The sequence below is a fragment of the Abramis brama genome, assembly GCF_963993115.1.
Source record: "Abramis brama genome assembly, chromosome: 13".
In the NCBI taxonomy this organism is placed as follows: Eukaryota; Metazoa; Chordata; class Actinopteri; order Cypriniformes; family Leuciscidae; genus Abramis; species Abramis brama.
The window spans coordinates 1,295,979-1,310,002 of NC_139975.1; the positions used below are offsets into that span (position 1 = coordinate 1,295,979).

At 45.3% G+C, this 14,024-nt stretch overlaps 1 protein-coding gene across 1 annotated transcript; it reads left to right on the forward strand.

Annotated features, from left to right (window-relative positions):
- Positions 1–4,345: 4,345 nt before the first annotated feature.
- LOC311094958 (uncharacterized protein) lies at positions 4,346–7,804 on the forward strand. The gene is made up of 4 exons (XM_084133219.1): positions 4,346–4,413; positions 4,491–4,598; positions 4,679–5,434; positions 5,672–7,804. The coding sequence occupies exon 4, from the start codon at positions 5,927–5,929 to the stop codon at positions 7,007–7,009; it is 1,083 nt and encodes a 360-aa protein (XP_083989345.1). The 5' UTR covers positions 4,346–4,413; positions 4,491–4,598; positions 4,679–5,434; positions 5,672–5,926; the 3' UTR covers positions 7,010–7,804.
- Positions 7,805–14,024: the final 6,220 nt, after the last annotated feature.

Below are 14,024 nucleotides of genomic sequence, written 5' to 3' on the forward strand. Positions count from 1 at the left end.
CACACACATTGAGTTCTGAGACAGGCTGGTCCTCAACCAGTACTAACACACACACACTCAGATACACACACAAACACAAACACACAAACTCTGACACACACACACACACACACACACACACACACACTCCAGACCTGATGAAGGACCTGCGCCTGGACACACACACACACCAGACCTGATGAAAAACCTGCGCCTAGACACACACACACACACACACTCAGACACACACAAACACACAAACACACACACACACACACACACACACACACACACACACACACACACACACTCCAGACCTGATGAAGGGCCTGTGCCTGGACACGACGACAACGCAGTATATATTCCATATATCACAATGCAACGCGATTGTGACGTCAACACATATTGCGTTTAATTTACCCCACCACAAACAGCTCTATGATATATTAATTATTTTTAAAAATCAATTAAACATCTCAAACACACCTATATACATGTTGAATGCTGCATTAAACAATTTCTTAAAGGCAGGGTAGGTAGGATTTTATAAAAACAAAAAATGCAAATTTGTTTAAACTTTCTATATATATCAATACATAATTAAAATGTAAGTACTCTGAAAAAAAAGAGTATAAAAATCAAGTGACTCTAGACCGTTTAATCTGCATTAAACACAGCTCATTATTTCCATTCGGGACGAAACAAAGGATTGGCTTAGGCCACTGTCACTCTCTCGCAACCATGGCAACCACCCTTTTGCCACGGGATCTGCCCACTTGCGCGCGCACGTTTGATTTGAGGAATTCAAGAGGCATGGAACCTAGGAATAGCAAAACAATGGCAGAGAAAGAGCAATCAAAATTCACATTACCGACATGCAGTTAGCGAAGGCAAACAAGGCAAAAAAAGAAGACAGTACAAGAAAAGGTAATGAACAAAAAATCTTTGGATAAACAAAGAAATAAAACTCTTGTCAATATCGGCGTGGCTTTCCAGCGACCACCCCGTCCTCGGCCTCTACTTCCTCGGACCCTAGTTGCACGCCACGGCCTCTTGCACAACCTCCTCTGCTTCCCCTAAAATTATTTTTATTTTACAAAAGGACATTTTACAAACCTACGTTTTGCGCATGTGCTCCTGCACGCACTTTTCCAGTCACAACACAGCAATCAAAGGAGGACGCGCTGAAAACAACTGTAATGCTGTTCTCTTCCTTCATAACTTGTATTGAGAAGGTTTGAGTTGCAGAGGAGTTTGTGACTGTTTCACCTGTTCAACCACATCAAAGTTTCGTAATTAGTAAGTCTGTGCTTTTTCTCTTTTTGTTCTTATGTGCTGAAGGGCCGCTGTGCCCTGGTGAAACGGTGTTTGTACGTGAAGAGCTCTTTTCCAAAACGGCATCAACCTAAAAAGCTGCCTCAAAGAACCAGCAAAAGTAATGATTATGAATATGTAAAATATTGCAATAAGATATTTTAATTGTTTATTAATTTCTGTGTCGGCTGCAAAGATGAAGTTGACGATAGACTCGCGATCTTCGCAGTAGGCTAGTGAACGCACCGGAGAAATGCACATTTATTAGGCTACATAGATTTATTTTGTTTTGGATGGTTTTGTTTAGAACCAGATTTCTGTAAATATATTTCACATTTTTTAGGCCTGTGAGGCGAGGCTACAGTTCGGTTCATGATGATATAATCTCCAGTTCAAGCACCTTATGTTGTGATTGATAGCCTATATTTATTTTTATGTATTTAATCCAGAAAATTGGTTAATGAAAAAAATATTAAAATTAAGATACAATTAATACAAAACGAAATTCGTTTTAAAGAAAGGCTTTGTGCTTTCTGTTTTGAGGTCTCTGTGAAAGTTTGAAAGTCTTAGTGCCGCTTTTCAGAGCGCTCGCGTCCATAATGGAGAACTGTCACGTAATATTGTTTTTTCCTCATAAATGCGAACACGAAAAATAAAAGACAAAAGACTTTTTTTTTAAAGACAAACCATACATTTTTGAAAAAAAGAAGATGGATTTATAGCGTTTTGGGGAAAAAATGGATGGATTTATACCGTTTTGAAAATGTTTTTTTTTTACTTTGAATTGATCATCAACAATATTGTTGTTTGATTTAATAATCACTGTTGCAAGAAGTGCCTAGTTAAGTTTTTTTTTTTTTTTTTTTTTGTAAGTGGAAAAAGTAGGGGCTACCTCAGATTCTGTTTAGTTAGCTCCTTTATTGTTTTTTTCTATAGCCTACAATAGGTCAAATGCAGCAAGTCAAAAGACCAACTGGACCTTCTTTGCCAGTTTGCACATATTTCTTTGAAGGATGGCAAAAATATCGCCTGAATATCGATATCTAGATATTGGATATAAAATATCGAGATATTCATTTTTGTCAATATCTCCCAACCCCCAAACACCATGTTATGAATCTTACACGAAATTCATCTTCATCACAATGTAACTGATGGTAATGGAAAAAAGTTTATCAATGCAACCTGTTTTTAGCTGATATTACTAGCTCGTTAGCGAATCAAAAAATATATTTTTTAAATTGAAACTTTACCAATATCAATATGCTAGCTTGATAGTGAGTACTAAAATACATCTTATTTGTTTATATTCATAAGCAATTAGCATTAGATTTTTTTATTACATGTGATTCTGACATGATGTCACTACATGCACTGTGCTCCTTCCTCTCCGCTCGTCTCAGGTATATAATCCGTCTTCAGCTCAGTCGCGCGTTCATGTGTTTTGGGGGCGTGGCTTTGGAAGGAGCCCAGAAGGGAGGGGGTGGAGTGAATGGAAATAATGAGCTGACTTTAAAACAGTCGTGAAAGGTCTACAGACACTCGATTTTTATACTTTCTTTTTCAGAGTACTTACATTTTAATTATGTATTGATGTAGAAATAAAGTTTAAACAAATTTGGAAAATAAGTTTTTTAGACAAATCCTACCTACCCTACCTTTAAGGGAAAATATAAATAATAAATTAATCCCATAGTGGAATTCAAGTGATCAAGGGCTTCTCACGTTCCAGTTCAGCCCATTGCAGCTTCCGCCAGTAGACGGCACTCGTGCAGCGTAAGCAATGACGCACATCCGAGTGAACGAGATGGAGGGAGTTTAGCGAGTGAAGGGCATAAAGACCATAGATATATGATAAAGACAATGTTGGACTAGGGCCCCGTTTACACGTACATGGTTATTTTGAAAAACGGAGACATTTCCCTTCGTTTGCACCCTTCGTTTACACGCAAACGGAGGATTCACCAATGAAACCGATTCTTTCTAAAAACTCCGGCCAGAGTGGAGATTTTGAAAATCTTCGTTTGCACGTTTGCATGTAAACAGAGAAAAACGGAGTTTTAGGCAGCGACGTCACAGAATGTGACTATTTTCGGAATTCTGATTGGCTAAGGTGGGCTTGAGCTTCTCGTTACACTGCCACCTACAGGTTTGGCATGCTCTTGACAGCATATACACAGGTTCGTGTGCACGATGTTATTTTTGAAAACGAAGAGGGGAGAAATGTCCGTTTATGAAAATAGCCATCCACGTGTAAACGTAGCCTAGAACACAGCCTTTAATGACCCAGCAGGCAGCAAACTATAACAATAATGCCTCCCACTGGGGCAGCATCGAGAATCACACTCTACAATGACTATCAAAATAAAAGTCCCACAATAGAAGTCTTCTTTTCTCCGGGAGCCTTTTATACAATAACTTTATTCTAGAGCTGCTGTAAAGCCAAAACAATCTCTATTACTTTAATTTCCTATTAAAAAGCTGCTTTGAAACAATCTATATTGTTAAAAGCGCTATATAAATGAAGCCGACTTGACTTTATATTAGTTAATACATTAACTCATGCTAACTAATGAACCTTATTGTAAAGTGTTACAAAATGTTCATTTTAAACATGCTTGGTTATTAGAGCATTGTTCTGCATTTGGTGAAACGTCACTGAAAAATAAATCAAGTCTTGGGGAGATGTTGTGTTCACTAATAAAGTTGATGGGTAAATGCCCACTAGGGGGAGTTGGTGTATTATGTGGGGAACTGGTGTGTGTGTAAGAGGGGAAGAGAACATGTAATGCTAGTAAAGAGACATGTGAGTTACCTGAATCTGATCTCTTGATTTACGTGACTACACAACAATCACTTTTTACAGTGTAGGCTAAATATGTTATAATAAATATTACTGGTGTTGAGTTTACTTAAGTAAATCAGTGAAATGAGCCATTGTGTTTATGATAAGGAAGCCAAAAATCATATCTGTGGTGATGTTATCAGCCATTACGGGGTTAATTCCCAAATATGGCGTTTCCGCGAGGATAAAAGGAGATGCGACGGACATCTGGGTGAGCGTTTATTCCGTTTCTGGGAAGTGACGTCACTTTCGGGGCGCCGTTTTCGGTTCAGGAGGTAAGGGCTTTTTGCGTCTAACGCATCTTGAATGTTCGGATCAGGAAGGGTGATTTTGGGACTCGTTTACCTTGCAGTGCGGCAGAGGAGACTAGCAGACACGAGAGGCAAACAGATATCACTACGAGTTTTTCTTTATTAGCACGTTATTGAGTGCATTGAGCACCGCGAGTCATTTACCACAGGTATGTGATATTCTCTTATGCCTAAGCTAACAATTAAAGTGGGAGGATCATCTCCTTAACTTAATGTTATATTTTAACAGCGATACAAGCGTGGAGGTGTTGCAGCAGGCTTGGCAGACCTTGAAGACTGGCAGACGCTGTCGGCTCATGCTACTTACTGACTGTTTGTCTACGTGTGATACTAAACGACCCTGAAGTGGATGGGGTGGCGTTTCACGTATAAATTACCGTGCTCGCCCTCATTTCCGTCTCTTGCTCAAACTGTCTACTATTATCTGAGAAGCTGTATTCTATTTCAACAGTGTGACTGCTTCCATCCGGTTGTGGACTGTATTCAAGCCGATCGAAACACGCGTCGAACGTACAGCCTGCCCGGATATTTCTAAAATCGATCCTTAATGTGACAGTATTCCTCGACTGTTGAACTGAGGTTGGGGGGAAATAATTGCACACTGACAAATTCTCTATGTCACCCTTGTATTTATATAGTTTATATATGGGTGTTTAATCCGAATTCTGCATTCATTATTGTGTGATGACCTGATCTACTGTTTGTGACATTGTCGTTCATTTCTCTGTCAGGAAGTTTGTGGGGTGGTCTAGAATCCCCCGCTAACGTGCTGAGCACGGTCATTATAGAGAAACTGGCCTGTTTGGCCGTGCGTGTGATTTGTATATGCTTCTTTGACACCCTTGATGTGAGAGTGCATGTTTCGTGTATCATTTTTTTGTATTGAATATTCTTTGTCCTTTTCCTTCAGAATCTGGGGCCATTCGTGGTTCCTGAAGTCTTCTGGGTGTGGTGGTGGTTTGATTGACAGTCTGCAGTGTTCACAGTGAGTGTAGTGTTGTGAGAGAGCACGAGTGGTTGCAGTGTTGATCTGATAGCCAGGACAAATTCCCCAGGTTCTGAAGTGGTGTGTTTGTGTGTGTGTGTGTGTGTGTGTGTGTGTGTGTGTGTGTAATGTGTGACGTGTCTGGTTTTAAGATTCTTTATTAAAAAGTGTGTTTAGTAAATTATGCTTTTTCAATAAACTGTTTGTACTTTCACCATTGTCTGGTATCTGACTCAGCCATTGCGTACCTGTGTGCTTTATGTACTCAAACTATTTCTGGGTTCCCGGATTACATCTGGGTGGCGTAGTCGGAATTCACCTAAAGTCTCAAACTGCCACATTTGGCGTATAGTCGGCAGGGTGTTGTGGCTGTCGGACAGATTCAGACACGGTGATTGTTTTTTTCGTTTGTTTTTGTGTGTGTTTTGTACGAGTGGTGACAATACAGTGGATTTGTCTGGTAAGTGCCCCCCCCCCCTATAGTATTTAATTATGGAGGCTGAATTACAGGAAATGAGAGAGCTTGTGATTCAGTTAAAGGCTGACAATGAGAGACTGCGACAGGAGCGGGCACCGGTTGAGTTGCTTGATCCTGGCGCAGCCTCTGGTAGTGCTTCGCGACCGGTAACACCTAGTTCCGTCGACTCAAACATTGGTACCGTCGAACGCTTCGTGTTCGTGCCGCGAGAACGCCGTTGTCCAAAATTCAACGGTAGATCTGGTATAGGCGTTGAAGAATGGATCGAAGAAGCAGAGGCGTGTATGCGCATACGGACCATGACTGTTGTTGAAAAAGCTTTCTTTTTGTTCGATCATCTCGAAGGAGAGGCTAGAGACGAAATTAAATATCGACCAAGTAGGGATAGAGATGACCCAATAAAAATAATTTCAGCACTGCGCGAGCTGTATGGTTGTGCAGTATCGTATGTTGCACTTCAAGAGGCTTTTTACTCGCGGCGACAATTGGAGGGAGAAACATTACAAGAATTTTCCCTGGTACTTTTGGGTCTGTTCGATAAACTTAAACAACAGTCACCGCATGCTATTTTGAATGCAGATGTCATAGTGAGGGATCAATTCATTGAATGTGTGTTGGATAATGCGTTACGCCGAGAATTAAAACAGCTAGTGCGGCGTCAGCCTGCTGCAACACTTTTGGAGGTTCGAAAGGAAGCTATTCGCTGGGAACGAGAGGGGATGCCAGGCGGTGCTAGGGGCCGGAGTCAATCGGCACCTTTGGTGCACGGGAATCAATTTGGGGTTCAAGGCGATATGGGGATAAATTCCGAACATGGGAGGCGTTCATCAGAATTAGGTGAATTACGGGAAATGTTGCAGCAGCAGCAAAAGCAAATTGATCAACTTACTCAGGTTCTAGCCCGTAGCCAAAGCCCCCAGTTTCGCGGTCGTTCACCACGTTTTGCATCCCTGGTTTGCCGACGGTGTCAGCAGCCTGGTCATTTTGCTCGAGATTGTACTCGGCAATTTCACCCTCCTGGCCCTCCAACTCATTCCCCCGTTGACTCGTTATCCAGCGGCATGAGGTCTGGCTTCTCCAGCCCGTCGGAAAACTAGTCCCCACCGGGCTGCAGAGCCACAGTCCGGTTGGGTTTACGAATGGCTCTCGTATCTTTTCTGATGGTCTCTCCACGTCGCGTCTAGTCTCCTCTTGCCCACACCTTGTTGTTACGATCGGGGGTGTCTCAGTGCCCTGCCTGATAGATACTGGCTCCATGGTATCAACCATTACAGAGAGCTGTTTTAGGTCGTGTTTTGAACCATGGGGCCAGGATCGGTTGCAGTCATGCCACTGGTTGCGCCTCAGAGCCGCCAATGGACTGGAAATTCCATACATTGGGTATATGGAATTAGACATTGGACTGTGTGGTCGCACCGTATCCGGTTGTGGAATACTGGTAGTTCGCGACCCCCCAGGTGCTAATCCGAGTACTCCGGGTATTCTGGGGATGAATGTTCTTAGTCGTTGCTATAGTGAGCTCTTCGGACAACACGGAGCAGCCTTATTCGATCTACCATTAGTAGCACGGGATGCGGGATTATCCCAGGCCTTCCAAGCCTGTCAAAAAGTGGATGGCGTTCTTCCATGCGGAGGTAATACCAAAATCCGTGGCCGTCGAGTGTGTCGGGTTCCCGGTGGCACTCTGAAATTTGTAGCTGCTACGTGCTCGTCCGTGTTTAGTGGTAAGACCGTGTTATTTGAGCCCCTTGAGACCGGGTTACCCGTGGGCTTATTAGCCTCTCCATCTTTAGTGCGCGTGAGCGGGGGTACAGTTTTGGTACCCGTGGTTAATGCCGGTCTAATTGACGCGGTTTTATATCCTACAACAATCCTAGGTAAGTTGCAGGAGGTGTATTTTGTGGATCCTCCGGTAGGGTTGAAGGAGGTTTCGACTGATACTGCTAGGCTCGTAACCTGTGATGGGATTGCTGTGTCAGAGGCGGGATGCGTTGACAAGGTAGAACTGCAAGGGTTGTCGGACGAAGAGCAGGAACAGGTAAGGGCTCTCCTTTGGGAGTTCCAGAGTGTGTTCTCCACTGGCGAGGGAGACCTTGGTTGCACTAACCTGTTGTCTCACGACATCCCTCTATTGGATGAAACTCCAGTCCGACAACGCTATAGACGAATCCCCCCATCTGAATATGAGTTGGTTAAGACCCATATTGGTCAGCTTTTGGATGCACAAGTGATCAAGGAGAGTTGCAGTCCATATGCCTCCCCGGTAGTATTGGTAAAGAAAAAGGACGGTAGCCTGCGCTTATGCGTAGACTACCGTCAACTCAATTCTAAGACTCGAAGAGACTCGTTTCCGTTGCCCCGAATCGAGGAAACATTGGATTCTTTAACAGGGGCCCGCTGGTTCACTACATTAGATCTGGCCAGCGGGTACAATCAGGTCCCTGTTACTGAGTCCGATCGCTATAAGACCGCCTTTTGCACACCCTTTGGGTTATATGAATGGAATCGTATGCCCTTTGGCCTGTGCAATGCACCCGGTACCTTCCAGCGTTTGATGGAGCGGCTCTTTGGCGACCAGCGTCATCAGTCTGTCTTATTGTATCTTGACGACATTATCGTGTACTCCTCATCGGTCCAATCCCATCTGCAGAGGTTGAGGATGGTGCTGGCTCGCCTGCGAGCCGCTGGCCTCAAAGTGAAGCTGGAAAAATGTGCGTTCTTTAAGGAAAAGGTGCAGTACTTGGGACATGTCATATCGTCCCAGGGAGTAGCTACGGACCCAGGAAAGGTGGAGGCCGTAGCACAGTGGCCTTGTCCTAAGACTGTGTCAGAGCTGCGGACCTTTCTGGGGTTTGTTAGCTACTATAGGCGGTTTGTAGAAGGGTTTGCTCAGGTAGCAGCTCCGTTACATCGGCTGGTAACTGAGGCAAATAAAGGGAAGGGGAGTAGTCGGAGGCAGGAATTAGCGCCATGGTGGTCAGAACAATGCGATCAAGCGTTCCACACTTTGAAGCAGAAACTCACTACCGCGCCGGTTCTTGCTTATGCGGATTTCAAACTTCCGTTTATCTTAGAGATTGACGCCAGCCATGTAGGGCTGGGGGCAGTGCTTTCACAAGAGGTCGATGGTAAGGTGAGGCCAGTGGCTTATGCTAGCCGAAGTCTTCGACCAGCAGAGCGTAATACTGCCACATACAGTTCGATGCGGCTTGAGTTTTTGGCCTTAAAATGGGCTATGGGGGAAAAATTTCGCGAATACTTGCTGGGTCATCGATGTATTGTCCGGACCGACAACAATCCACTGAGCCACCTAGCCACTGCAAAATTGGGCGCCACCGAACAGCGATGGGCAGCCGAATTAGCGGCTTTTGATTTTGTAGTGCAGTATCGATCGGGTAGGTCTAATCAAAATGCGGACGCATTATCACGGTTACCTTCGGTGGAACAGTCCACCGGGGATAATAGCCAGTCAGGTATGCTGGTTCCTGAGCTGCTGCGGCGCGCAGCGGGTGTAGGCCCAATTGGATCCACTGCGGTGAGAGCTGTGCAGGCTATGCCAGCTCGATCCGGGCCAGAATTGGTGGCTCTACAGGAGGAGGACCCGGTTATTAGTGTAGCCCTTAGGTATTGGCGTCAAGGGCAAGGCCCAGGGCCTCAGGAGAGACGATTTTTACCTAATCTGGTGCTAATATTACTTCGGCAGTGGGACCGTCTACAAGAACAGGAAGGTCTGGTATATCGAAGGGTCCGTCGTCCCGATGGTGGTGAGGAGGTGCTCCAACTGGTGCTGCCCGCTGTGTTACAAGCGGAGGTACTGACCCAATTACATCAGGGCCATGGGCACCAGGGCATCGAACGCACCCTGGAGTTAGTGCGACAACGATGCTACTGGCCAGGGATGTCTGCTGACGTAACCCAATGGGTACAGCAGTGCGAGCGGTGTCAACAGGCCAAGGGGGCTGCACCAGTTGCTCGGAGTTATATGGCACACTTGTTGGCCTCTCGTCCAAATGAGATCGTGGCCCTTGACTTCACAGTCTTGGAACCCTCTCATTCTGGGCAAGAAAACGTACTTGTGATGACAGACGTTTTTAGCAAGTTTACGATGGCAGTCCCTACTCGGGATCAACAGGCGGAGACCGTGGCCCGTGTCTTGGTGGGTGAGTGGTTTTATAAGTTTGGGGTCCCTGGCCGAATCCATTCGGATCAGGGCCGAAATTTTGAGTCTCGTCTTATTCAGCAGCTGTGTAACCTCTACCAGGTGGACAAGTCCCGCACAACACCATACCATCCAGCCGGCAATGGCCAGTGCGAACGGTTTAACCGTACCTTGCATAATTTGTTGCGGACTTTGCCCACCGGAAGAAAGAGGGACTGGGCATCTTGTTTGCCCCAGGTATTGTTTTGCTATAACACCACTCCCCACCAAGCCACTGGAGAAGCCCCTTACTATTTGATGTTTGGGCAGGAACCTAGATTGCCGGTGGATTTCCTGCTGGGTCGGGTGCAGGAGCCGGTGGCTGGTAGGGTCCATCATTGGGTGGAAGAGCATCAATCCCGGCTTCAAGTAGCTTTTGATGGCGCCCGTGAGCGGTTGCAAGCGGCAGCCCAACATCGTAAGGCTAAGCACGATCGCCAAGTAAGGGAACAGCCATTATCCAAGGGTCAACTGGTCTATCTGCGCGAGCATGGGTTCGTGGGACGTCATAAGATCCAGGACCTTTGGAGCTCGACGGTATACCAGGTAGTCAAGACTCCACGAGATGGCGGGTCAGTGTATACAATTGCACCGGTACAGGACCTTGAGAAGGTTCGTCATGTTCACCGGGCGTCCTTGAAACCTCGTAATCAGAACAATCCAGCCTGTACTGAGCCCTTAGTAGGGCAGGTCGAACCATCATCCCCCCTGGAGATAGAAGACGAGCTGGATGACGGGGACTTGGCCCGTGTGGTGGTAGAGGCCCCGTCGGGTACTCAAGGAGGTGTAGAGGGGGGTAGAGCCCGCTTGGAGGCCAGGGTCAGTCTAGCTCCGGAAGTGGAAGAATCTACTGGCCAGCCTTTAGTGGGAGGACATGGCGCTGACCCTCGGTTAGAGTTGGAGTCTATAGCTTCGGGGCCGTCCGCTTCATTAGGGGATGCCCCAAGAAGAACGGGCCGTGTTGGGGCAGGTCAGCACTCCAATCGGCACCACTTGCCGCGAGCGGCAGGAAGTGAAGTCCATCAGATTTCTGCCAGTTCTGGTTTGGACCTGGCCTGGTTCAGACCGTGGGACCAGTAGTTTTTTTTCTCATCGTCGGGACTACGATGACTAATGGGGGGGTAGATTGTGGTGATGTTATCAGCCATTACGGGGTTAATTCCCAAATATGGCGTTTCCGCGAGGATAAAAGGAGATGCGACGGACATCTGGGTGAGCGTTTATTCCGTTTCTGGGAAGTGACGTCACTTTCGGGGCGCCGTTTTCGGTTCAGGAGGTAAGGGCTTTTTGCGTCTAACGCATCTTGAATGTTCGGATCAGGAAGGGTGATTTTGGGACTCGTTTACCTTGCAGTGCGGCAGAGGAGACTAGCAGACACGAGAGGCAAACAGATATCACTACGAGTTTTTCTTTATTAGCACGTTATTGAGTGCATTGAGCACCGCGAGTCATTTACCACAGGTATGTGATATTCTCTTATGCCTAAGCTAACAATTAAAGTGGGAGGATCATCTCCTTAACTTAATGTTATATTTTAACAACGATACAAGCGTGGAGGTGTTGCAGCAGGCTTGGCAGACCTTGAAGACTGGCAGACGCTGTCGGCTCATGCTACTTACTGACTGTTTGTCTACGTGTGATACTAAACGACCCTGAAGTGGATGGGGTGGCGTTTCACGTATAAATTACCGTGCTCGCCCTCATTTCCGTCTCTTGCTCAAACTGTCTACTATTATCTGAGAAGCTGTATTCTATTTCAACAGTGTGACTGCTTCCATCCGGTTGTGGACTGTATTCAAGCCGATCGAAACACGCGTCGAACGTACAGCCTGCCCGGATATTTCTAAAATCGATCCTTAATGTGACAGTATTCCTCGACTGTTGAACTGAGGTTGGGGGGAAATAATTGCACACTGACAAATTCTCTATGTCACCCTTGTATTTATATAGTTTATATATGGGTGTTTAATCCGAATTCTGCATTCATTATTGTGTGATGACCTGATCTACTGTTTGTGACATTGTCGTTCATTTCTCTGTCAGGAAGTTTGTGGGGTGGTCTAGAATCCCCCGCTAACGTGCTGAGCACGGTCATTATAGAGAAACTGGCCTGTTTGGCCGTGCGTGTGATTTGTATATGCTTCTTTGACACCCTTGATGTGAGAGTGCATGTTTCGTGTATCATTTTTTTGTATTGAATATTCTTTGTCCTTTTCCTTCAGAATCTGGGGCCATTCGTGGTTCCTGAAGTCTTCTGGGTGTGGTGGTGGTTTGATTGACAGTCTGCAGTGTTCACAGTGAGTGTAGTGTTGTGAGAGAGCACGAGTGGTTGCAGTGTTGATCTGATAGCCAGGACAAATTCCCCAGGTTCTGAAGTGGTGTGTTTGTGTGTGTGTGTGTGTGTGTGTGTGTGTGTGTGTGTGTGTGTGTGTGTGTGTGTAATGTGTGACGTGTCTGGTTTTAAGATTCTTTATTAAAAAGTGTGTTTAGTAAATTATGCTTTTTCAATAAACTGTTTGTACTTTCACCATTGTCTGGTATCTGACTCAGCCATTGCGTACCTGTGTGCTTTATGTACTCAAACTATTTCTGGGTTCCCGGATTACATCTGGGTGGCGTAGTCGGAATTCACCTAAAGTCTCAAACTGCCACATATCATTGAGGGACATGGAAAAGTCTTGAATAATAAGTCTCAAAATAACCTTTATGTTCCACAGAAGAAAGAAAATCATATATGTGTGGAATGCTATGAATGAGATTAGTATGATAACAGAAATGTATTTTCTGGGGGAACTATCCTTTTAAGTAAAATACAAATCAAAATGCACTTAAAATATCAAGAGTAAAAGTGCAGAATGGCACATTTCAGATTATATTACTGGATTATATTTAGTGAGTATGTGTTCATGTTTAAAGTTGTTGCTAGGTCTAATGGTGGGGCTCATTTTAATCAGGCAGTGTGTAAATTTAGCCTCTCTGTCGCCATCTCTGTTTGAAACCTGCAATTGCAGTTATTAGCAGAATCATCATCTTTACGAGGGTTGTGCATCGGCTCCTTTAACGCGAGCGCGGATGAATCTCCTGTTTGAGGAGTAGTGCGGCTGTCAGTCACTGCAGATGTGGGATATTCACTCCGGTCAGTTCGGTGGGTGAACGAATACACAACATCCAGCTGATGTCGAACACACCTATAGTCTTCCTCAGACTACTACAAACGAAGTATGTAAAACGTTGCCGCCCTCGGGAGTGCCAGCGTTAGTCGAGTCAGATCCAGAGCTGACGGCCATGCTTTCCCGGGCAGCTGAGAGCATTGGTTGGAGTGGCCCGTCCTCCCCGGAGCGCTGGACGATTGGTCCCTGCTGCACTACCAGCGCTCGCCCCCAGTACCTCTCTTCCCGGACCTGCATCAGGACGACACCGGGCCTGTTGACTTATGGCAAACTTTTTTCGCCTTGAAATCCAGTCAGCGTCCGACATGGCTTTATGGGATTAAAAAAGCACACATGACATATTCAAAAATATACAATTACATTATGCGTTCTTGCCTGTTATCCGAAAATACCGTTAGTTACTGAAAAATATGTTTCGCATCCTCTGTTAAAATGATGCTGTCTCCTCCGTGACAGTGATGCTCGACGTCTACTGAACGTTTTTGACCTCTGACACGCCCCTGAGGATTATGTCTTTACTTATCTATGAGCAGACCCATCTGAATGTGAGGTGATGGGGTGGTGGCGGGATGCTGAGAAATTTGTCATGAGACAGGAGGTAAGGGAAGGCTTTATTTATACTGGCTTCTTCTTGTGCTGATTGGATGACTACCTGAACATGCTCCTCCCAAACTTTATTACATAAAACTTCATCTAATGTACTAACTAGTTTGTTTTGGTATTGACTTTGAAGTGCTACATATT